Source organism: Astatotilapia calliptera, chromosome 11 (genome assembly GCF_900246225.1).
Source record: "Astatotilapia calliptera chromosome 11, fAstCal1.2, whole genome shotgun sequence".
Taxonomy (NCBI): Eukaryota; Metazoa; Chordata; class Actinopteri; order Cichliformes; family Cichlidae; genus Astatotilapia; species Astatotilapia calliptera.
The window spans coordinates 30890265-30914777 of NC_039312.1; the positions used below are offsets into that span (position 1 = coordinate 30890265).

The 24513-nt window shown below is 40.1% G+C and overlaps 1 protein-coding gene across 1 annotated transcript; it reads left to right on the forward strand.

Annotated features, from left to right (window-relative positions):
* Positions 1-982: 982 nt before the first annotated feature.
* Positions 983-23573, forward strand: etv1 (ETS variant transcription factor 1). The gene is given in 15 exon segments (XM_026184861.1): positions 983-1428; positions 1692-1749; positions 1751-1801; positions 2019-2066; positions 2322-2409; positions 2719-2766; positions 7112-7165; positions 12657-12786; positions 13581-13769; positions 14679-14926; positions 17604-17675; positions 17776-17844; positions 17938-18107; positions 19579-19680; positions 21800-23573. Coding segments are annotated over 15 exon segments (1686 nt in total). The 5' UTR covers positions 983-1291; the 3' UTR covers positions 22022-23573.
* Positions 23574-24513: the final 940 nt, after the last annotated feature.

Consider the following 24513-nt stretch of genomic DNA (forward strand, 5'->3'; position numbering starts at 1 on the left):
CTTTCCTAATACTTTCACTCCAGGCTAGAATAATTCCAAAAAACAAAAAGATTTTTCTGTCACTGTATTGTTGTATTTATTGGCAGTTTTGGTCCTCGGGGCTGTATGTTTGACATCCCTACCCTTAACTACTTTGGCATTGAAAATAATAGTTAAATTAAGATTTTGTTATGATAAATAACACTTGCTGGATGTCACATACTTAATATTTTTAGAGTTTATTCGGGCTCTGAGAAGAATTCATGGTAAATTGCGAAAGCGTGTTCATGCGAATAACAAATAAGTACCCATATGTCCAATACAAAATCTTGTTTTGAGTATTGACACCAGTGTCATCAGTTTAAGGCCTAAAAAGAGAAACATAAGCACATCGATATTCTCCGAAATGCTGGTGTTTGGTTATTTCACATAACTAACATTTTCTATGTATTGTTTAAACTGAAGAAAAGAAATGTACAGATCAGACGTAACCTGTTATTAGTATACATTATCACAGTGGCTTTTTGAAGTCATGCCATATTTTTTTCTATTGAAAGAATAAAGTGCATTTGCAACTTTTAATGTTTTAATATCGGTGTTAACTGCTAGTAACTGTACTGGCGAACCTTGGTACTGGTATTACATAATATTAAATGTAAAGCAAATGTTATGCTTTAGCTGTAAAACTGCACGATTAAAACTTTCCATGACATTCAGCTTTGGGATCTGGACTTCCCTCTTAATTTAAAATGGTTTGAGGGGTTCAGTGGGATTTCTTTTTTTTTTTTTTTTTTGTAGGATTTTTTTTCCTGCCCGCTGCTCCTGGACTTTACTTCCAGGTCAGTGCCTTCTGCAGGTCTCAACAAAGTATCCCTTTACAGGAGAGGGAAGAGCTGGCGCTTCAGCAAGTCCCCCTGGAGGCTCTTCAAAACACCGTTACCATGGACACAAACTTGACCGGGAGAAGAGTGAGTGGTGTGTTTGTGTGTCTCACACTGTATGCGATTGCGAAAAAAACGAGAAGGAGAGGGGGTGAAGACGTGCGCGAGAGGGCGGGGGTGTGCAGGTGCAGTTTGCATGTGTTTCAGTGTAAATACAAAATAGTGACACCAAGTTGTCATGAAGTTTGGTGGCTAGTTTCGGCTTAAAAACGCAAAACTCCAAACTTAAACAAAGCGAGATGAGCGCACGACAATGTTGTCATTGACTTCGCCCGCGCTTACCGCCTGCAGCCGTGCGTGATTGACTGCCAGCAATCTGATCCAGTGAAAGACATTGACAACCAATAGGAAACGGAGTGCGGCTTGTTTCCATGGGAGGCCCCGGGAGGCGATGCCAAGCCGCTAGAAAGCAACACAGTGAGCGGGGAGAGGCGCAGGCAGCAGCCGGGACTGTGGAGATCCTGCAGCCGCTCTGTAGCTCTCAGCAAATGAAAGCGGCGCGAAGTTGGTAGGTAAGTACCTGCAGTTTTACACACTTCCTCTCATTTCTAAGTTTATTACAGAGCGAAAAACATTTTGGTGCGCCCTCTAGCTCAGCGCGCTGCTCGTTTACGCACCAACTTAACTGTACCGCATGATCGCCGGAGGTGCCGTCGGTCATTCTGGGCTCAGAATAATATCAGAGGGTTCATACACTGAATAAAACAGAGATTTAAACCCGAAGTTCTTCTCCTCCTTATTCCTGCTTCCTATTTATCTGCCTGTTTGAAGGGTGGCCGGACAGGAGACTGGAGACTTTGCAGATTGCTCGCCCGTTAAAGCCACAACAGTGCAGAATGGATGGATTTCACGATCAGCAAGTGCCTTACTATAACTCCAGAGTGAGTGATCACTGCCTCAAAAGAAGAAAAGTTGAAATGAAATCAGTTTCACTCATCCTTCTCTTCTTCCAGCTCCCACCCCATTAAGGAAAATACTTCATCTTGATTTTTTCTGCCTTTTGTACTGTGGATGGCTGTTCTCTCTAATGCATTCTATTTGTTCTGATCTCACCTCTGTCTTTCTCTCTGCTGCTGCCAACACTCATTTCTCCCTCAGGGACCATTTAAGTTTCATCTAATCATCAAAGATAAACAGCCAAACAAGGTGCCCATTACTTTACCCTGTGTTATTGGTTATGCACCATGTAACAACTTGTTAATTATGCCTGATAAGTGAAGCACAGACCCCTTTGCATGGGTCAAGCTTTAGAAGTGTGTGAGGCATTAATCAGAGGCTCATTGAGGCTCTTTCATTTGCTATTTCAGTTGCACATGTGATGCAGCCAACAACAGAATTACTGCTCCAGCAAGAAGAAGAAAAATTGATGAGTGTGTGTGTGTTTTCTTTCTTTCCCAAAAGCTGCAAGAAAAGACAACGAGCTGCGAGAGGCCAGCAAATGACAGAAAGAGAAAATTCATTAAGTCCGACCTGGCTCTGGACACTGAAGGTAGGACAGAGGGAGAAGTTAATTTCACGGCTTCTAAACATTTAGCAAAATTCAATTGGTTTGTGGCCACCTGTGCTGCTAACTACAGAATCTCAATTACAGCACAGCGGCCTGTGATGATTCTCACAAGCCTCTTTTCAGTGGTCAGAAACACAAATTGACTTGTTATTAGCTGCACACATGCCCAGTGAGCTCCAATGGCATATCAGCCAGTAATAGTGAATGCACTTGTTTCTGATACTTCTCTTGAGCTTTGACTGTTTTTCAACTGCCTTCAAACCTTGATCTCTGCCTCGGTTTCCCTTTCAGAGCTCTTCCAGGACCTCAGTCAGCTGCAGGAGACTTGGCTAGCAGAAGGTGAGTGTTTTAAATCTTGAGCAAAAAAAGGAGGAGAGATGGGTAAAAATGAATAGGTTGTGAGTGTTGGGGGGGGGGGGGGGGGGAGGCTGCTGCCTGGAGTTACATGCCTAGCGTCGCAGTCCAATTAAAAGCCTGTGTGGAAGAGGCACCTTGTGTGTCATGCATACATTAGAGACTGTGAGCGAGGGGTCTTGAGGGAGACCGAGGAGGCTCTACCCAGAGAGTGTCATCACAAATTACCAGGAGAAGGCTCTCCGACGCTCACTGTCTCTTCTGCTTTTGGCAGGAGCTAACGCGCTGCACGCCAGCCGCCACTACCTCCACCTCCACCAGAGCTCTGCTGTAGCCTACCAGCTCTCTTACTCTCACTCACTCTGTCATCTCCTCTCTCTCCCCTTTCTCTCTCTCTCTCTTTCCCTCTCTCTCTTTGCTTCCTCTCAGCACACCTCTCTATCTTGTACAGCTGTACCTTCACCTTGTCTTCTTCAATTTCATTTCTTGGTGGCAAAAAAAGAGAGAATGGATCTATGAGAAATTTTTTTTCTCCGCAAACTTCCAAAACAGCAGCCAGCTCTCAAAGCGACAATTGATTTTTATTTTTTTTTAATATTACAATTTTCTTGCTTTTTAATTTTTTTTCTCTAATGGCAAGACTTGCTAATTGTGGTCTAACTGAGACGTGATGCTTCAGGATTTAAGTGCGAGCGTCCTCTTTCCTCCGTGTCTGCAGCACCGAAGTTTTGGTTAGTGGTGAATATTGTTCACTTTTGCTGTATTTCTTTGTGCATGCATGTTGGACTTTTTTGTCGACATCTCAGAAAGATGTAACGTACCTTAATATTGCATGTAATCTCAAAGTTTATATCCAAGTAAAAAAATATTTTTACAGTAAGAAGTATAATTTGAGATATATGTGAAGTGTTTGCTTTGCTTGCAAACAGATGGTGTAAAGTTGTACAGTGTGAGAGAACACAACTGTTTTATAAAGTTGGATTTTGAAGTAATTTTTGCAAATATATATAAACCAGAACAATTAAAACAAATTCTAGTGTTTTGTCTGCAAAATGTCCAAAGCACAGGGTTAAAATGAAGTTTGTAAGTCACTTGATTACAATTGCCCCTATTATTGTACTAGACTATTATTATACTAGACTAATTCTAGACTTTGCTTTACTATAGCTCGTTGGCTAATGTATAAAGTGCTATATGTGTTAGAAACTCACTGATTTATGTGCATTTTTCATATAGTTTTAAATTAAGGTTTGATAATGAAATATTAAAATTGAAAATTTCGTAGAAGTGTATAAAACTGGAGTTGGAGTTATTATATTGTAATGCTAAAATGTTCTGCTTCATAATTTGGTTCATTTAAATACATTAACACCAAAAAGCATTTAGTCTAATGAGACGCTGATGTTAGTTTTACTGTACTGTCTTGTTTCATTTAAGTCAATCAAGTCATCTGCAGTTTGTGAATTTAGAATTTTTGTGTTCTGTTACCCGTTTGCAGCAATAAAAGGCTGCCTTCTTTTTTTCTAACAGTTCACACGTCGTAAAGCAATAATTCTAGTTGTCGTAGAATAACGTGTGCAATATAATTAAATAAACTTTAATACTTTTTTTAACCATAGGATAGAGTCGTAAAACATTTACTGGAAGAGTGTCGAGATGAATTTTTCGCTTGCTCCCTTTACGCAGCCAAAGAAGACTCAATCATTTATTCGCTCCATCTATTCTTTAACACATGTAAAAACGCTCGCAGTGCAATCCAAAGCTTTTAAAAAATGAGAAGTATTCTTTAAAACAGATATTGGAAGAGTTGAGCCGACTCGGAGCGGCAGCGAGGTGAGATGAGGCGTCGCGGCTCGCACCGCAGGGTGTGTAAAAGAATAAGACACGATTTTAATATTTCAGTATCCAAAGTGGGAAAAGAGACAGCGGCTGATAAGAGGTATTACTGTTAAAGATTACAGTTCTGCCTGTCATGGATCAATGTGATGATGTGCGCCTCAAGATTGTAGATTTAATGAATGACTTCCTGTCCATTAAGATGAAAAGGAATACCTTCCCATTTCTGAGATTTATTAGTTCAGGTAATTGGAACGAGAGGAGAAATTATGAGCGACAGACTGAATTTCCGACTCCCGAGACCCAAGATGTTGAAGGTTGATCGTTGACATGCGAATCTGTGACCTCCCCCCCCAAAACTACATCTACCTTCTTTCTTCCATACAGTATTTTAAACTCATTTTATTTTTTTTTTTTGTCAAAACAACAACAAAAAATGTATTGTACTTCTCAGATTTTTTGCTTTAAGATTGTTTTTCCTTTTTCCTTTGTTCACGCACTGGTGTCTCTGCAAAATTTTTGTGCTGATAGCGTCATTTGTCTTGGAAATCGTCACAGGCAGAATGATAAATTTGTTTAAAACTCAGCCCTGCTTACTGCTGTTGCAGGTTTAGACAACCATTCAAATAGTCTCAGGCCTCGTGTTTACAACCTTCCTCTTCTTTACCTTCGCTCCTGTTTTCCTTCTGTCCCTCTCCCTCCTTTTTTTGGTTTTGTGAATGGCGGCAGATTTCCAACTCTGCCGTTCTCCCCAGGAGTTTGTTGCAGAGATCAGCTGGCTCATTCACAGACTGAGGCCAGTGACTCATCCATCCTGTACTTCCTTTTGGTCACAGAGAGACTGCCACCTTCTTTGTGTTTAATTTATTAATTTATTTTTATTGTTTCTCCTCTGTGTCCGCTGAAGTTTCGAGAGATGTTGTGGTGCTTCAGCTGATTAAGAACTTGGTTTTTTATTAGGAAAAATTTGATTTCTTTATAAGGTTTGAGTAAGTGTTTTCCTAACACTGTATCTGTTACATATTATTACATTTTCTTTAATTTATTACAAAAGTAGCCCTGTGTAAAATCTCCTGTTATGTCTTAATTGTTTCCCACCAACTTAATTCCAAAAGGCCAAAATAGAGAGCTGGTAGCTCTACTACACAAACATATGGAGTGAAGTTGCTTGTGCATATTTATTTTCTGGCGTCTGCACCCGCTTGACATTTTTTGAAAATAAGGAGCAATATCTCCTCTTCATCTGTTAATTGTTTACCCTCCTCAATTCTCACTTCTGGGAAGAGAAATAAACCCACGCTTGACCACATCAAGAGTGACAAAAAAGGAATATCAGTCATTTAAAAAAAAAAATAGGATCTCCAGACATGTCAAGGCATGCTGCACATACTGTGATAATGAGGATCCAGCTCATTTTGTTTATAAATAGATGTGCTAATGACACATTTAAATCTCTTTTTGCCTATCACCAGAGAGACTGAAACTTAAGGGACATGAAGAACTGTCACTGAGTGTAAATATGTGTTATATAAATATGTACATGCCTAATTGGAGCCCGAGTGGAGCAGGGCTTCATTATTTTAGCATTAGCCTGAGTGCAGGGGTGTTTGAAGCGCAGGTGAAGCTTTGGAGGGTTTGGAACAGACCTAACTCGGTAGGTACAGGTGGATTCACCAGTAGGGAAGAAGCCAATTAGATACTGTTAACAATGGGTGTTTGGCTGCTGGCAAGGAGCGAGAGCCGAGGCTGCAGAGCAGTCAATGGACAAGTCGACCTCAGGAAGTGAAAGTAGACGGTCAAAATATTATCTGTCAGGTATGAGTTTGTTGGAAAATATGACTCAACTGCTTTAGTAAATATCAGGGAATGTGTTAGTCACAGCAGTTCAAGGTTATTTAGTCTTTTGATTGCATCAGAATTGTCGTCTTGGGGACTTTTTGTCCCTTTTCAAGCCGTGAAAGTCAGATTTTATTTTCAGAAAGAAAAAAAAATTAAATTAAGCTCTTTTTCTACAACAAATCAAAAGTGTTTTTGCTGTTTTGTTTTCTCTCTCTCTTTTTTAAGGGAATGATATAGATATAAAATTGAAAAGAAGTGCATAGAAAATGGACATTTGAACAACTGGGCTATATTTGGATAACAAATGCGTAAAACGACTGAAAGTTTAAGAATGGATAAAAAAAATCTTTATTAAGATGTGTTTTTTTAAATTCATTAATTGATTTTAATTTGCATGATTATTTCTATGACTCTGAAGATTTACAGCATATTGAAATCTTCTGCACATTTAAAATGATAAACACATTAAAAACACTTTTTTAGGCTTCTTTTCTTTTTTTTTTTAAACTGACAACAGAAGCAGGCAGTGCTGGGATTGGCCAAACTAACATCCCAGAGGACTGTTTGCCAGAGGACAAAGCTGTGATCAGTGCTGCGGTGTCCATCAACATCAGAAACAATCAATCCCTTTCTTCTTCTCTGCTCGTGTCTTTAGCTCAAGTTCCCGACAATGATGAGCAGTTCGTTCCAGATTTCCAGACTGAAAACTGTGAGTAAGAAACCATGTCGCTTTTCTCTGTGTCTCTTTGTCTGTGCATGTGTTATGTTTATGTGTGTGTGTGAACATCTGTGGCGTTTTTCTTTTTTTTTCACTCATCTTCACTGGTGTGTTTGTACTGGCGTAAAAAGCAAGTGACTGTGTGTGTTTTTCCATGTCTCTCAGTGCCCTCACCTTTGCTTGCACAAGTGCTCTCAGGAGAGCTGCAGCAATCGTGCAGGTCTACAGGTGCATGGTTTGGGTTGGGGGGTTATCTGTGTGTGTGTGTGTGTGTGTGTGTGTGTGTGTGTGTGTGTGTGTGTGTGTGTGTGTGTGTGTGTGTGTGTGTGTGTGTCTCTGTTTTCCCTTGTTGTTCTTGGGACCGCTACTGAGATATTATTGCACTGTGACTTATTTGCATAAGAAAACATCAAAATATTGTGGCTAACTTTTTTTTAGGTAGTTGAAGTGGTATTTTTAACTCCAGGTAGTCCAAACTGCTGTCAGTTGATGTCTGTTTTGAATTTTCTTTTTTAATAAAATCTTAAAAATATGCTCCTCCTTGACCTTTCCCCAAACTCCTTTTTTGTGCAAACCATGGAGTGTGGTTATATTTTCTAAATCAGGCGGTGTAATATTAAGTACTCCTGCATTTACTTGGAGGTTGGCTGGCCTTCTTTTACACTCCCTATCCTTCACTGGAGATTTTAAAGCATGAAAGCAAGTATGATCTGTTTTTTTGTGCTTTTTTCCTCCTTGCTCTACATATTTTATCCAACAAAAGGACAAATTCTGTTTCTAAGAATACTTCCTAAAAGTTTTAAAACATTTTCCAATGTCTGACAAGAGTTCATTTTTCACTCACAGTGATGAGGATAAGCTAGTTGGTCGTACTTCACCTGGCTGTATACGGTGGTTGCACACGGTGACTGGTTACTTGGCACGGCCCATTTCTGGAGGAAGTAGTGCCAAGGTGGGGACAGAAATTGAGTGAGTGGAACTCAGTGGGACCCAGATAGAGCACATGTCTTTCATTTGAGCCAAAATGCACATTAAACTGTGAGAAAAAATACAAAACCTCCCGGTGTCCTCAACACCCTTTAACCTGCAAATGAAAGTTGAACAAAAGGCAGAAGTTAGAGTTTTGAACAAGAACAAAGAGAGAAGGTCACATCTGACATTTAGTTTGGCAACTTTAATTGCATTTCAAGATTTAGTGGTCACAGATAACAGTTTGGTAAAATGAAGCTGTAAGAGATTTGGCATCAAGCGAGATCACAGGCCTTTTAACTCCATGTGACTCAGATCACAGCCTGAGATTATCGAGAAGGTTCCCGTTGGTGGGCTAGATTAGAAACCCGAGAATGGTTTTTCTTTCTTCTCACTTTATTTTGCCACGAGTACTCCTGCTCTCTGGAAATGACAAATCTGAGGGGATTTGCCTGGCTACAGGCACTTGACTTTAGATGTCCTAATCTGATTTGGCTTTTAATTTAACTTGTGATTTAAGTTGCTCCAAAAGTGAATAAATGCACCTTAAATCTAAACACATAAAACTGCATTAAACTAGTTATAATAGTCTAAAAAATCCATTAAATGTCTGCACTTTATTTGATTCGTTTCATTAATTTTACTTTTTATAATTGTTCAAAACGCTACAACACTAAAGACAACTGCTGTGTTAAAGGCAAAACATTTAAACTATGGGTGTGACTTAGCCTTGCCTAAAACCCAACATGGACTAGTGTGGTGTACAGTAGATAACCAGAGGTCACCAAGACTGTCCTGATGCCCTTCAGAGGTAGCCAGGGTGGGTGGCCATAGTGGCAGGAGACTGCTGACCATCTGAATTGTCCTGTTGGCAAACCTGCAGCAGGCTGGAGAGGCACTAACAGATGGCAGGAGGGTGAGGGCACCGTGGTTGGGCGCATGAGCAGGCATCCCAGCCGGCAGCTCTCCCGTATGGGTTTTCACCAAGCCGAGAGATGGAGAGGCAAACGGTGAGACAGGGAGAAAGAAAGGTGAAGGTGAGGAGAGATAAAGCTGGAAGTTAACCCTAAAGAAAAGGCAGTGAGAAGATAGGGGCCGTTATGAAAATGGCAATATTAAATACTTTTAATGTCACCAAATCTAGTGAGAAATCCAAAGCTAACAGACAACTGATTCCACACAAATCAGTTACAGCAGCTTTTTCGTCTGTGAGCTCCATTGTTGCTCCAAAAACACTGAAGTGACTCACACTGTTGCACTGGGTAACATCTCCCTTTGTTACGATCAACGTGGGCACTCTCTGTTTTGTGTAAATCCCACATACTACCTCCTTGCTCCAAAAATACTCAGTACTGCCCATGTATGTGTTGTATATGTGTATTAATCTGAAAAAGACTGAGTCTGAAAAAGTGTTTGAGCCAAATTTGTAAAGGTTACAGTGCTTAGCCCTTTAAATAATTTTCATCCTATCCTCAATAGCGTGGTGAAAATAGAAAAACAATACATTATTTACTCAGATTTAAAAAACTAAAAATTGAATTTTACATTAAAATAATTCACAACAGATATTAATATGACAGTTGTGAATTATTAATGAACTTATCAAATTTGATTTAAATCAAACGTAAAACAAGCTAACAGTTAGCACAGTTAGCATTAGCCAAGATGTCCTATTTAGTTTGCTATCGATGTCAGCTAACTGCTACAATTAACAAGAAACATCTTATTTTATTGAGATGAATGTTTTCAAAGAAAATAAATGTTACCCCTAAATTTTTGTTCCTGTACTACTGAAATAAAATTGGCAACAATAGTGAAATAGCTGTGATTTTATATTCCTAACAGAATAATAATAAAAAATCTGAAAAGAATAGGAAAGACATTTATTTTGAAGGCTTAAATATTGCAGCACATAAGCTGGTGTGTTCTGTATTTTCATGGCCAGACTCATCTTTCCTCATGAGAAGCTGTTGCAGCTTCTCTCAATGTCAACTTTGCACTCTGCGTCTATGCGACACAGAACCAGCATGTGAGCGGCCTCGAAGCGAAAGTGTCCTCAGGCTGAAGGAGGAGAGGAGAAATTTCTTTGTCTCAAACTCCAACACAGATGCTTACCATTAGCATAACTTAGCAGGGAATGGAGGAGTAGAGGAGGTGTAAAATGAGGCCACACGTTACCAGCAGATCTGAGCCTCCATCATTTAACAGCAAAGGCGAGCACCTACAGTAGGTGAAAATGGAATGGAAGGTTTTTCGCTGTTGCCAAAAGACCTGTATTTTTTTATGAATGGACTAGAGAAATATCTGCCAAACGTAGGCTCCCGTTCTGCCAAAACGCACAATTTGTACCTTCAAAGTTGACAACAGCCGGAGCCAACAGTTATCTGATAGTGTACTGAAAGGACTGGCAAACAAACGGCTGCTAAAATAAAAATATTCGAATTAAGTGTTGTTGGAAAATGCAAAAAAAGTTTTTTTTTATTTGCATGTGCCACGATGTTTAAAGGAAAGATTTCTGTTTAATCTGTACTGCAAAGGCTAAAGCAAATTGCCCAATGTTTAAGTCAGTGGTACAACGAAGAAAAGAACATTTGCATTCAAAATAGACCCAGTAATTGTTCTAACTGCCTCTTCTTTAAAACTGCCTACCATCTTAGTTAATCAATATGTAGATAATGAGAGCAATCAAGCAGTGATGGGCATGACATTCTGGACTAAAAGGGAAGTCTCTGTTTTAGTCAGAGGCAATGCCCTCGCTATTGATTTGTGTACCTTGGCACCCCGCTGACAAAATCTATTGTGACATTTCCATTTCTAATTTAATGCCCTGTGCTGCAGCACACATGAAGCCATTGTTTAGAGCTGATGTGGCGCTTACGTTTAACGGCAGCATTTTTATAGACGTTGTTTTAATGTCATTTATTGTTAAATAAAGAAAGAAATTATGGTTCAGCTTCAGATGAGCTGTAAACAAGAAGCCGGTGGAGTCGGCTCTTAAACTAAACAAATTCATGTGTGTTTAATGTAAACTGTAATTAGCCTGACACTGATTGTGATCTTGACAGCCAAAGCTGAGGTATTGTTTTGAGTCCATAATCTCTTAACAAGGCTTTGCGATGCCAGCGTCAACAAAGGTCTCCCCTCAGGAAATGTCTCTTTGACCTCCGATCGATGACCCAGAAAAGGTCAGGCCCCCAGCGAGGGCTGCAAACAACCCCTGAGCTTTGTCATGCCGGGTCCGTGTGGCCCATCACCCAGGGGGCTCGACTGTGCGTCAGATGGGGTGTTGGCAGATCGACCCCTGCTCGTACAGCAGCTGTCTGTCAGCCGTGAGAAAACTCCTCAAAACATCCTTCTCTCTCAACTCCTTGTAGCCTCAGAGACCTTCTTGTATTTAAAAGAAAAACAGTCCTTAGCCACATATTTAAGTTTCTCTAGTACTCAAATATCTAAATGTTTGCACTTGAGTTGGACCAAGAGTTGATGGACTTTCTCCATTCATAATTCCTGGTTATAAAAGGAGAGGGCCATCTCTCAGTCTAAAACATCAATCAAAAATAATCGTCTTCAACCGCGGCTGGTCCTCTGTTGTGTTTGATAGAGCGCTGTGGGATGGCTTCGCTGTTGCTCTGTGAGCCGTCGCGGTGAGACGCGATTGGCGAGGCAACCTGAGCCTGACTTCATTCTGACTGACTGGCTTTTTCTTCAGAAGCACAGTCAATTGGATTAGCGTTGATCATGACTCTAGATGATGGGATGTTAATCAGGACTGATCAGGCACTTAACAGCCTCTCAGATGCACCGGGCTCACTGTGGGGCCATAGGTAGAGATCGCAGGCCCCCATTCAGATCAATGAGACTTGTTGTTGTCGTCTGGAACTTATTGACAGCCAGCTGAAAGCAGATAAAGCATTTATCGGAGCTCACCGCACACCCTGTTTCATGATTGTCATATTTCACTACCAGAGTCCCCGTCAGGAAAGGCTGAATAAATGGGATTTGAAGTGAGTTGTTTGTGTAAGTGATGGCCTCAGATGTCATATCCTTTGGCAGATGGATGCTTAGAAAAGCAAGTGTTTTTAATATATCCATCACGAGTTCTCTTAATTAGTGATGGCTTGGCACATTCATGCCTGCTTGTATCTGCACTGTAACATGACTTTTTCCATTGTGGGTAAAGCTGCTGTGTGCAGTTCTGAAATTTAATTGTATTTTAAGTTTTGAAATTGAATCTGCTGTACTTAAATAAAACAAGCAGTATTTTTTTTCCAGACTGTGATCATCTCATTTAATTTTTGTGAATGATCTGTCAGATGTAAATGAAGACAGCGGTTTTAGTTTTTATTCATTTATTTTTTCCGTCCTGTGATTGTACGAATTCTGTCTCAGGTACTTACAAGCCAATCCAGAAACAGTCTGCTGCTAAATGAAGAAAAAAATAGTCACAACCTTAAAAAATGTTACAGTTTGACAGAGTGTAAATGTTAATTGTTCTTCCTCCTTCCCATCGTAGTGGCGTTCCACGGACTGCAGCTGAAGATCAAGAGGGAGCTGCACAGCCCGTGTTCAGAGCTGAGCTCCAACTGTAGCCAGGAGCGGCCCTTCAAACTCCAGTATGGAGAGAAGTGCCCGTACAGCATCAGGTGGGCTCCCCCCCACCGACACTTAAAACATCTTTTACAAATTATTTAAATGCTTTTGTACATGATACCTTTTTCAGATTTGTAAAGAAAACACAGAAAATAACATTTGGTTCCACATTCCTCACTTTAACAGAGGAATAAATGCAGGTGTGAAGGTTTATTGTAGGACAGTGATGACTAAATACTCACTTTAGCTTATCGTCAGTTTACTCTTGGTGAAGAATCTTTATGCTTTCTATACATTTGACACTTTTTTGGCTTTTTCATTCTGCATTGTAATTTTTATTTAACTGGAAATGACTTGCTAATCATTCCAAACTGCAAATCAAAGGACATCGAGATATGTACAGCTTTGGGTGGTGACTCTGAAGACATTAACGAGATATTTCCAATCAGAGGTATTTATGTGAGATTATGGCAGTCATGTTAGTTTTAATTGTCTGTTATAACTGAACTGAATCAGAGGGTTTCTGGAACCGCTGATTATGGAGTGGTTTAAAATGCCATTGATTCTAACTGCAGTCTGACATAAATGCCCTGAGGTAGTTTGTGATGCATTTCTTCACTTTGTGACATCTGCTCACAAGGCTTCATAATTTATACAGTAAATCAAATCGGTTTAGAAAACAGTGAAAGGATAGTTGAGTGGGTAGGGCATTTGTTCCAAACTACCCTAAATACAGGCATCTTAAGACGAAGCTATCAGTTAAATAATCCTTAATTAAAAAGAGTTTAAATCGTGTAACGTACACTGGCAGTAACACAGGCATCTTTGACTCTTGCTATTACCCCAGTGCCTATGAGCAGAAGCAGCCCACAGGAATGAAGCCCTCCAGCCCAGTGACACCCCCCTGTAGCACCCCTGTGTCCCCACTTCATCATGGCTCACCCACGACGGCCCCAACGCCCAAACCAGACAGGACCTACACCCACATACCGCCCTCGCAGGCTCTCCCTGATAACGCCTACACTATGGACCACAGGTACTGCAGCCTGCAGCCTCTTACATTTACATCACATTTACATCTGGTGATCTTAGCTGGCAGTTGTACCAAGGATAGATTACAATAAGGTCACAGCAGCAGATGCACGTCTGAGTTTCTGTTTTTCATTGAGTGAATCCTCAGTGGGCGGGGCCTGCAAACGACAACTTTCCCAACCATCGAATGCCATGTGGTCATCACTTGACTTTAGTGCTTTGAAATAGAGCTCATTCAATAAATCAATAGCAGAATGGAAAAAACAAAACAACAAACAGACCTACTAAGTTAATTATTTCAAGCAAAAGATTTTTTTAGGTGTGAATTTTCCAGTTTAGGAGTAAAAATGTCAGATTTCTCTTATAATGTAATATAATGGATTTAAATGACACTTCCCTTGTGATTCTCAAATTCTTAAAGGAGAATAGAGTTAGCTAACATTAACATCCCTCTGCACAGTAACACAGTTGGCGGATGTGCACTGTATATAGAAAATACTTTATACATGAAACTTTTCAAAACAAGTTTTGTGGATTTTTAGAGTAATCAGGACACAAGAGGCATTTTACTTCTGAGTTACTCCCATGAGCACCACAAGCCAAGTGCCATAGGATAAACATGTATATTTGATTTTGGTTTGAGATTCTTTAATTCAATTTTCAGACAAATATTCCAAACCTTTCCTTTATTTTTTGCTTTTTTTGGTCACCTGTAGGCATAAACATAGGGGAAACAAAAAGGCAAGCACTTGAAAACATCATTACGGATTTCAGAATTTTCACTTCTATTATTGATTCATTGATTAGTAAAACAAAATGTACATGTTCTTGATTTATCTCCTTTTTGTCTCATCAAGTCGTTCACAATCAGGAGTCAGTGTCATGAATCCACTGAATTTGTCGTCTGTCTCAGATTTCGACGTCAGCTCTCAGAGCCTTGCCACTCGTTTCCCTCCCCGCCGACAATGGCTCGGGACGGCCGGCCCATCTACCACAGGCAGATGTCGGAGCCCAACATCCCTTTCCCTCCTCAAGGCTTCAAACAGGAGTACCCCGACCCCCTCTTCGAACACCCGGCCATGATGGGGGCCCCTATTCCCCACACATACCCAGCCGGCATGATGATCAAGCAGGAGCCGAGGGACTTCACCTATGACTCAGGTGAGCGATTTGAAAAGATTTCTGTTGTTTGTGCTCCTTCAAACTCCTCTGGTAAGTGAAAGAGCAGAGAAGTGATAGCTGCCAGAGCATTATCATTTCAGGAATGAGAGAAGACATGGCGGGAGGGGGCGGTTTTATTGAGTTTGCCCATTATTAGGGCAGGGGATCTGGTTGGGCTGGGTGTCTGTGCTGTTCGCCATTTCCTGTGGTGCTCTAATAGAAAAAAAGGAGGGGGCTGAGCCTGGTCACAATCCAGAATCTGCCCTCCCACGCTTGTCCGCTCCCTTCGGTTAGAGAGTAAAGGGACCTAATCATCAGCCAGAGGCTCTGTGGAGCCTCTGTGGAGCCTGAGGCTACCTCAGGACATGAATGAACATTCGCCGGACTGCCGGGTTCATTCAGAAGGCGACAGAGTGGACCCAGGAGAGGAAGAGCTGGAGGAGAGTGTGTGTGACCAGTCAGGGGGAAAAAGCAACCTCCAAACACCAAAACATGTGGTGCCTCATTCACATCTCTTTAAGTTACACCTGGTTTTCCTAACAGCAGCTCTGCAGTTTTTGTCATTGAGGAGTCAGGCAGCTGTGATTTTTGGTGTTTTCTCGCTTTTCCAGTGGCAACGTTACTTTGCAATAGATGTGTTTACCGAGTTTCACAACTATGTGGCTTCTAAATGCCAATTAGCACAACTGAAAAATGTATCAAAAAGAGAAAAAAAAAATAGAAAAGAAAAGAAAAACAAGGTTCGGTCCAAAATAACCCTGTTTTTTCACAGTTTCTTGGGTTTCTTCTGGCCTATTTGCAGCAATGTTATTTGCATCAACCATTATTCTCTTGTTTTATTCTGGTTTTTTGTTCGCAAATTTGGCCAAATACAGGCAAAAATTACAGAGCCCAAAATGACACTGGCAGCTTGATTTTCTCTTTAGTAATAACAGTCAATTCTTACATTTCACATTTCAGTGTTTTTTCATAGATAAATGAAATGGCTTTAACAATTAGAAGAATTGTTATTGATACAAGTAAACTGTCTACAAAGAATTGTGTGCACTCACAAAGCAAAAGTGGTGAAATATATTCAATCAACTGTTAAAATACCAAAAGGTCTTCCTTGTGTTGTGTCCACTACTTGGACCAAGATGTCCAAGAAGGAGCATCAGAGTGAATTTATTAGCAGCCACAGTGGGGCATGTTGACTGGAGCTGGACTGTTGAGAAGGATGGGAGGGGATCTGGTAATTTCATTAGCAGCAATTTCCTCTACAAGTCCATTACTTTGATGAAGCTCAGAGAAATGTTTATGGGTCTAAATGAAGGGCTTCAGTCTGTTTATTGAACATTCACTTTGCAGCCCATTTGGCTGTTTTTTTGATCGCAGCATCTCATCTGTGTTGTGGGAGGTTTGGACATATACAGTAAATGGAAGAGTCGATTGGACAATGTAGTAAATCCAACCGGTAAATGAAGGAAGAGAATTATGTAGTGGGGCATTTCTATCTTAACCATTTAAACCTACGGTTTAAAAAACTGCTTATGTCTATATAAAATTACATTTTTGGTTTAAGAATTATTCAAACCACAAGTCTTTATTTGATCTCTTGTTATAGCCATGATATTGATAAACCACGAGTGAGAACTTTTAAAGGTGCAGTTCACTCAAAAATCTATTTTAGTTGGTTGGTAGATCTTATAAGGAAAAGAGGTGCTTTGAAATCAACAAGGTGGGTGCGATTTAGGAAAAGGCAGATATTTCTAGAGCTGATATCTTTAAACCTGGCAAATTTGCATTAAAACGATCTAAACTTGGAAAAAAACAGAACCAGAGGAAGTGTGTTGGGGGGGTGAATTGTTCCTTTTTGACCCCAGAAAAGTGACCGTCTGCATTTTGCGCAGTTTATTTTAACATCAGCTGAAATGTTGCTCAAACATCAGGACTCAATGTTAAATATGTATAAAGTATAGAATCAGCGAGTATTTATCACCACTGAAGAACTGAGCTGATCTGTCTCCTCAGGCCAGTGTGGGCGTGGCCTGATGAACAGCGAAAAGCATCATAAACAACATCAAAAAGTGTTTGTTCACGTTTTGAATGTATTGGTAGTATATCTTGACTGTTTTACAAAAGCATGTGTTCATTTCAAACAAGTGAAGAACTCGTGAAGAAAAATAAAATGTGAAACAAAGCAAACAGCTTTGGCAGAAAACTGTATACTCACACTGGATGCAGTCAGTCATAATAAGAAGCTGATTGAGAAGATACACGTCAACCGTTTTAGCTAAACGTGCTGCAGCTGCACAGCGAAAACGTCAAAGAAACTAACACCTGCAGGTCCGTTTAGTTTTGATCTCAGAACGTGTGTAAAATAATCATCATGAGCCCTCGTATTATGAAAAAACTTACATCGTGTCAGCTCCTGTTTTCACACGAGCGCTGTGTTTTATTCAGTTGTAAATCTTCCTCTGAGTGGAGATGCTCGGGGCTCGTATCGGCAGTGTGATATAGTGAGCTCGCCCGTGGCTGGAAGCCATCGCAGCGCTGATGCTGAAGGGCATTTTCTTTAATCAGAGCCAGTGGTGCATTGAGTGAACAGGCTTTGACTGCTCTCAGATAACTGAGATAGTGTTCTTAATGCTGCCTTCGGGCCCTTTAACACCCACTCTCATTCTTGCCTGGGTTTCAGCAGAAGTGCCTAGCTGCCATTCTGTCTACTTACGGCAAGACGGCTATCTGGCTCACACTAACAGGACTGAAGGTACCAACGATGTTACGTGTGGATGTTGTGGTGGTGCACGTATAGGTTTTTGCTTCATGTGATATCAAACGATCTTTTTTTTTCCGATCTTGTTTTCCAGGTTGTATGTTTGACAAAGTGGCGAGGCACTTCTACGACGATACCTGCGTGGTGCCTGAAAAGGTGGAAGGTGAGTCCTGCAGTGACTCTTAAAATGAAAAGTATGCCACGTACCAACGATTCTGCCCATCATACAATAACCATTTTGCCCCGTTTTCTGTAGGCGACATCAAACAGGAGTCGGGCTTGTACCGTGAGGGCCCGTCGTACCAGCGCAGAGGCTCGCTGCAGCTCTGGCAGTTCCTGGTGGCTTTACTGGATGACCCGTCCAACTCCCACTTCATTGCCTGGACCGGCCGTGGCATGGAGTTTAAACTCATTGAGCCAGAAGAGGTAAGAGACAAACAAAAGGCACTGTCACAAAAAATCGTATTTTTCTATATTGTAATCCTCCTTTAAAAAATCAGTTTTTATTTTTCATGGCTTTTATACTTAAGCTTTTTGGACAGTCTTAGGTAAATGTTGCATTGTATTTCACTACATATATTGTTCAATAAAATCTTTAAGAGGTTTACCTACTTTCAGCTACTCAGAAGTAAATATTTGCTGCTTTGGACCGTTTTATGTAATTACAACTTAAATATATTTGGTTCGTAGACTTTTGGTTAAAAAAATGAAGTGATTAAGCAGTGAAAGAAGGTAAGAAGGTAAGGTAAATCACTGCAAAACCAAATGAGGTCAGAGGTCAACGTGTGAATCAGTAATATTTTCTGCTCTCAAAATGCAGTAGACTTCTTTAAAAAATAGTTCTTACCGATCAGAAGACAAAGAGAGGAATCATTCTAACTGACAGGGAGCAAAAACGTCTTACATTTAAAAATATATATATTATTGCTTTTCTTTAACACACAGGTTGGGGTAAGGTTTTGGAGTTAGGATTGGGATCATCACAGACGATGACTTGGACCTCAGAGGGTTATATATTCTACAGTCCACACTAAAGCCAACCAAGTGACCCTGATGACCTGCTCCTGTTAAATATTTCACAGGACATATTCCTAAAAATATAACCCATGTTGGCGGTTGGGCCTTTTGAAATGGAAACAGAGGCAGGGTTTGTGTATGGCCACATCACACACAGTGGGGCTCAGTCACTGCTGGAGGATGAAGGAGGATGCAGGGTGCAGGCAGGGGGTGAAAGTGTAGAATGGAGGAGATAGATGAGTACCGGGCAGTGGTCCACGCAGCCCGATGGTGTCTAGAAGCACGAGCCAGCTGCACCTAACAGGGGGCCCCATTCATGCCATCAGGTGACCAAACGCATTTGCTTTGAGGCGCCGCAGACAAACGTTAGGTAGCGGTTTCTGCATTTGCAGCATGTCAGCGGTTGTGGGGACAAGAAAAAATGTGAAAAAGAAAAAGCAGAAAAAACACAGTTGCATTGATCGGGGAAGGTATTATAGGAGATAAACTGTGAGAAACAAACAAAAATGAAAGTAAAAAGCAGAGTTTAAAAAAAGCAAGCAGCTAAGAGAATGCCGTGGGGCTGTGGGTTTGGACCGTGAGGCCGGGTGGCGGGTGGTCTGGTAGACAGGTGCTGTAACATCTGCTGCCTCCTCCGCTGGGTGTGTGACAAGCTCCTAATGAACACATCCCTGGTCAGGTCTGCACAAGCTGGACGCGCTCTAATTACTGTTATTAGGAAAATATGGATCGCTAAGTTTGTTTAACATTTTAGCTGCTGCAGCGTTCCTGTCTGGAAATCAGGGCAACCGTGCTCGTTTGTGTTAGATAAGTTTGCTTTCTGATAATGCTCTGTTTACTGACTGTCTTTATTGTCTTCATGTTCGTGTGTGTGATAAAGGTGGCACGTCGGTGGGGGATACAGAAGAACCGGCCAGCGATGAATTACGACAAACTCAGCAGATCATTGCGCTACTACTACGAGAAGGGAATCATGCAGAAGGTAAAAAAAAAAAAAATACAAAAATTGTATCAACCAATTATAGTTCATCTGTTACACTGAAAGGGATCCAAAACTGTTCACCTTTTTTCTAAAAGATTTTTTTGATGTAAACATAGTATGAAAACTACTCATTTGGCTGCTATACCTGGCCTGTGTTAAAGGTGCTCCCATTCCCCCAGGTGCCTTATATAAGGAAAAGAGTGTCTCAAAAATGGTGAAACAGCTAAAAAAGTTCATTTACACTTTATAGCTGAGAAATTGTAATTGTAAAGCTTTTTTCTGTATTGTGTGCAAAAATCAGTTTTTGCCAGGCTTGCGGCTCGTGTCCGCTTTACTAAAGTGAAACCCAGATATGTATGTTAATTTATCAAGTTATTCTTTGAATTAATCTTCATTATAGTGCATGTAGTATTTATGTAGTATATGTAGTAATGCCAAAAACAGATGTTTATAAACAGCAAACAAATGAGTAATAAATACATATATTTCTTCTTCTTTGCAAGCTACATATTCATTATATAAGGGAAAGTAATCAGTTACATCATCACCATCAAACATCACTGTTTGATGAACCAGCTACGTCAAAGTGTCCCTGCAGTAAAACAATTGTTCAGCAAAATATTTACAAAAACAATAGATGTGCAAATAATGACCATTCTTTTTGAGATCAGCTACCACGCATGTATAATTTGTAAGGATTTGAGTGTTATACAAATAATTTCCATAAGCTGTATAGATGTTGATTAACTTGGTACTGGACTAAGTTTCTTTCAGATCAATTAGTGCGTTTAGAGTTAGGACCTACACTGCATATGCTGTGATCATTGTCATAAGATTATTTATGCAAAAATACTTCAGATCAAGAGTAATGATTTTTTTTTTTAACAGAATACTGGATAAACACACTTTTCTGTCAGGTTTTTTGTTTCCTGAGGTATTAGTTTGACAGTTAGAAGCATCTCCAGAAAGCATTCATTAATAGGCTGGTCAGAAGAGGTTGAGCACTTTTAGGTGGAATTATACTTTGCTGGTTGGAGGTCAAGAACTGCTGGCCAAGTTTAAATAAAATAAGGAAGAAACAGCAAAGAAAACATAAATCTGCTCCTGAGATCACTTTTACCTCTGAGAAGCGATGAACAGTTTATAGCTCCTTTATTTTCTACCAAATCCACGTGTGACATAAGACGTTTAAAAAAGCAATCAGTGTCTCAAAGATAATTTTAGAAAACTTAGTAAAACCACTCTATATAATTTATTCTGGTGTTTTAAAATAACTCTTTTAATGGATAAGCTGTTTTCGCTTAGGTTGGGGATAGTTCATTTGTTTGAAGTGGGTTTGTATAAAACACTGATCCACAAAAAAAACAAACAAAAAAAAACCAATACATGGTGGTTAGGATGCCCCAAAGCAACAAAGGGTACCAGCACAGAAGCTAAAGCCACGTGCTGCTGTGCTCTAGATCAGGAGCACGAAGCATTTTAGTCACCTAAAAGTAGTTTTTGTGCACTTTTTAAAATATTTGACTATTTAACGATTGGAGAATTGTCAAGTCATTGTATCCACATCAAAGCCAGCAGATACTATTTACGAGTTACTGGACTATTGTTGTCTCGTTTGGTTGGTTGGTATGTGTTAATGTGTGATGCTAGTGTTTTAATGGCTTAATTTAGATCAGATTCGATGTGTGAAAACGCAAAAGTCACACGGCATTAGAACGGCCATTTTTTATTTTTATTGTGAGTGGGGGCGGGGCTCCATGAGTCAGAGAGTATAATGAGAGAGCAGAGATGCAAATACTGCAGATTTTAATGAAGCTTTTTGTAAACAAACATCAAATGATATGGATACAAATGCTATTAACTAATCCTGTATCTTGTTTGAAAACACTTAAAGCTCAAAGCACCTCTTCTTTAGTGCAGTGTGGAGGCCAAAGCAGAATTGTTGATGACATTTGGAGATCAGCTTTAAAAGTTTAAAAAATGTTTTGTTTTGTTTTTTTTAAAGATATTTAATCTTTTTTTTCCATCTGGTGGATTAAAGTGAAAGATTACACTCAGTCACTGTAGAATATGCTGTGGAAAAATGGTTTAAAAACAAGACCTCTCCGTCTTTCTCCAGGTGGCCGGCGAGAGATATGTCTACAAGTTCGTGTGTGACCCCGAGGCCTTGTTCTCCATGGCGTTTCCTGACAATCAGCGGCCGGTGCTGAAAACTGACATGGAGCGGCAGATCAACGAGGAGGACACGGTGCCGCTGTCGCACTTTGACGAAAACATGGCATACGTACAGGAGGGACCCTACTGCCAGCCGCACCCCTACAGCGAGGGCTACGTTTATTAACGTCAGCCCCACAAAACCCACACCTCCACCCTACCCTCCTCCCAGCTGCCTCCATCCGTACACATGAGACTGTCGTGTCCTCTAACTCGCAGCCGCTCGGGGAATTAGACTGAACACACACATGCAGCGGCGCTTCCCTTCCCCTCTGTCTCAAACACGTACACGTCCTTTTGCTCTTGTCTTTCTGACCGCACAGCAAGATGGAGAGTGCACTTTATGGACCGGAATGGCACGATGTTAGCCTGCCGGGGGCTAGCTATGTGATTGGCTTTTTACTCATTTATGTTTGTACATTAATGTGGGAATCATTCCGTTTGTTTGGTTGTTTTTTGAAGTCCTTATGATTTTGAGCATGTGCCGCCCTAACGAGACTGGACTAATTTACGGTCACTTTGATCTCCTGCTAAAGAAACCGTCTCATCTACACTCACAAAAGATGGCCATTTGTTTGACTGTCTTTCTTTTTGTCTTCATCCTGTACTGGAAACGTGTTAACGATACTTTTATGGTGAAGTGACATGATTATAGACTTGAAAAAGTAATGTGATTATAAAAGAGACATTTAGCTATCAGTGAGAACTGCCTCGCCACCGGTCTGAACACCGCACCTCTGTCCGTCAATGCCCGTCGTCCAATCAGACTGTAGATTTCATCATGTAGGTGTTGTAATGACATAAACTCCACTGGATCCTCAGCAGCTCAACAACCTCGTGGGTCAGTAAAGATGAGACTTTCACTTACAAGGACGCACTCCGGGAAAAAAAAATGTCTGGATGACAAAAAAAATACTTTCTCTGCGTCACACGTGAATGGCCTGTGTTTAGGATCGAAGACAAAGCTACAGGCTGCTGTAAAATAAGTCATTCACTGTAAACAGCAGTGTAATGCGTCAGAGCAGGAGTCACTCATTCGTCCTTCAGGTGTTCAGTTTTTCAATGGATAACAGGTGAAAAATGTATGTACAGTCGAAGTGGTTACAGCAGCCAGTCAGTTCATATTCAGGATAATGTTTGCATCCCCAGCTAAAAAACAAAAAACATCTGATTTCATTGGCACAGACAATAAAAAGGAAAAAAAAAGATATAAAATCGAATTTCTCCCTTGAATTGTTTTCGGTTTTGTTCCAGGTGAATGAGAGGTGTATATTTTGCTTAAAAACTGTTGCTTTGCCATTAATAGGTTGCTTTTTGGTTAAAAAAAAAAAAACAACGTAAAAGAAATATTTAGAGTTTTATAATGTGATGAATAAAAATCATGGTATATTAAATTGTTCCATTGTATAATCAGGTAAATGCACATTTTGTTGCTGCTTCAAATTGTAAGTGTATTTTCTAGTCTCGAGAAAATGACAACAGGGGGGAAAAAAGAAAAAAAAAAACAGTGCAGCAGCTATGGCCTGCTATTCTGGATTTCTCTTTATTTTTTGTCTCTTTTTTTTCCGTCAATTTCAGCATTAAAAAAATTACTCTGAATTTTGTTCTCAAGATTCACGTGTGTGGGATGGGATTGGCAATAGGAAAAATTCTGTAATAAAATAGTTCTGAAAAACAAAGTGATGAGCACTTCTCAAATGTTTTAATTGATCATAATATAAAGAAAAGTTTAAGAGCTTCAGTGTTTCTTCTCTTGGCAGTTTTATGTATTCCTTACATATGATAAATCTTTTTTTTTTCAATCAAGCTGAATATTTATCATGTCTGTCCCGACAAGGTCATAAATTTACAAAGTGGAAGTGGGAAAAGAAAACACCATAGCAGGTGTGTGTGTGTATGTGTGTGTAGACTAGCAGATTATAGACTCTTGTCAATTTCCAAGTTGGAAAGAAAACTCCCAATCACAAAGCATTTAACCAAAGTGACACCTGAGGAAAAATCAATGGCTAATTTAAGACCTCGCTTTTTCATGTAGGTGAATTGTTTCTGTCCTTTTGTGTCTGGTGCTGGCAGTAATGGGAAAAAAAAACAGCAACAAAAAAAGCAGCAACACTCCCTTAAAGTTATCATTTCCTTTTGTAAGGTGTCACTATTGCTAAAAATCAATGACTAATTTAAGGAAGCATTGTTTAATTGGTTCCACTGATTTGAAAAATGAAAACGGATGTGTAAGTAATGAAAAAACACCACTTGCCTTAATTTGTCAGAGCAGGTTACAAGCCGAGCCTATTACAGTCCCCACGCTTAGGTTTTTCTTTTTTATTGATTGTCTGTAGGGAAGGGAATTGCCCTTAACTTTAAACACCTGATTGCTTCCCCGAGGATATTTAACAACATCTAATCTGACATATACAAAAGTAAAAACAGCAGTGCAGCTTTTAATATGATGAATGACGCTTCTATTTTGGGTTTTCCTCTTAAAATGGCACTAAACTGGAGTAAAGAGTGCTTGTTCAGTATTGAAAAAGTAGGTCAATGAGGTGAAGACGGGGCTACCTTTTTAGATAATTAGTTATATCCTGTGTATTTACTGTCTGAGCACTATAATCAAATGTAAAT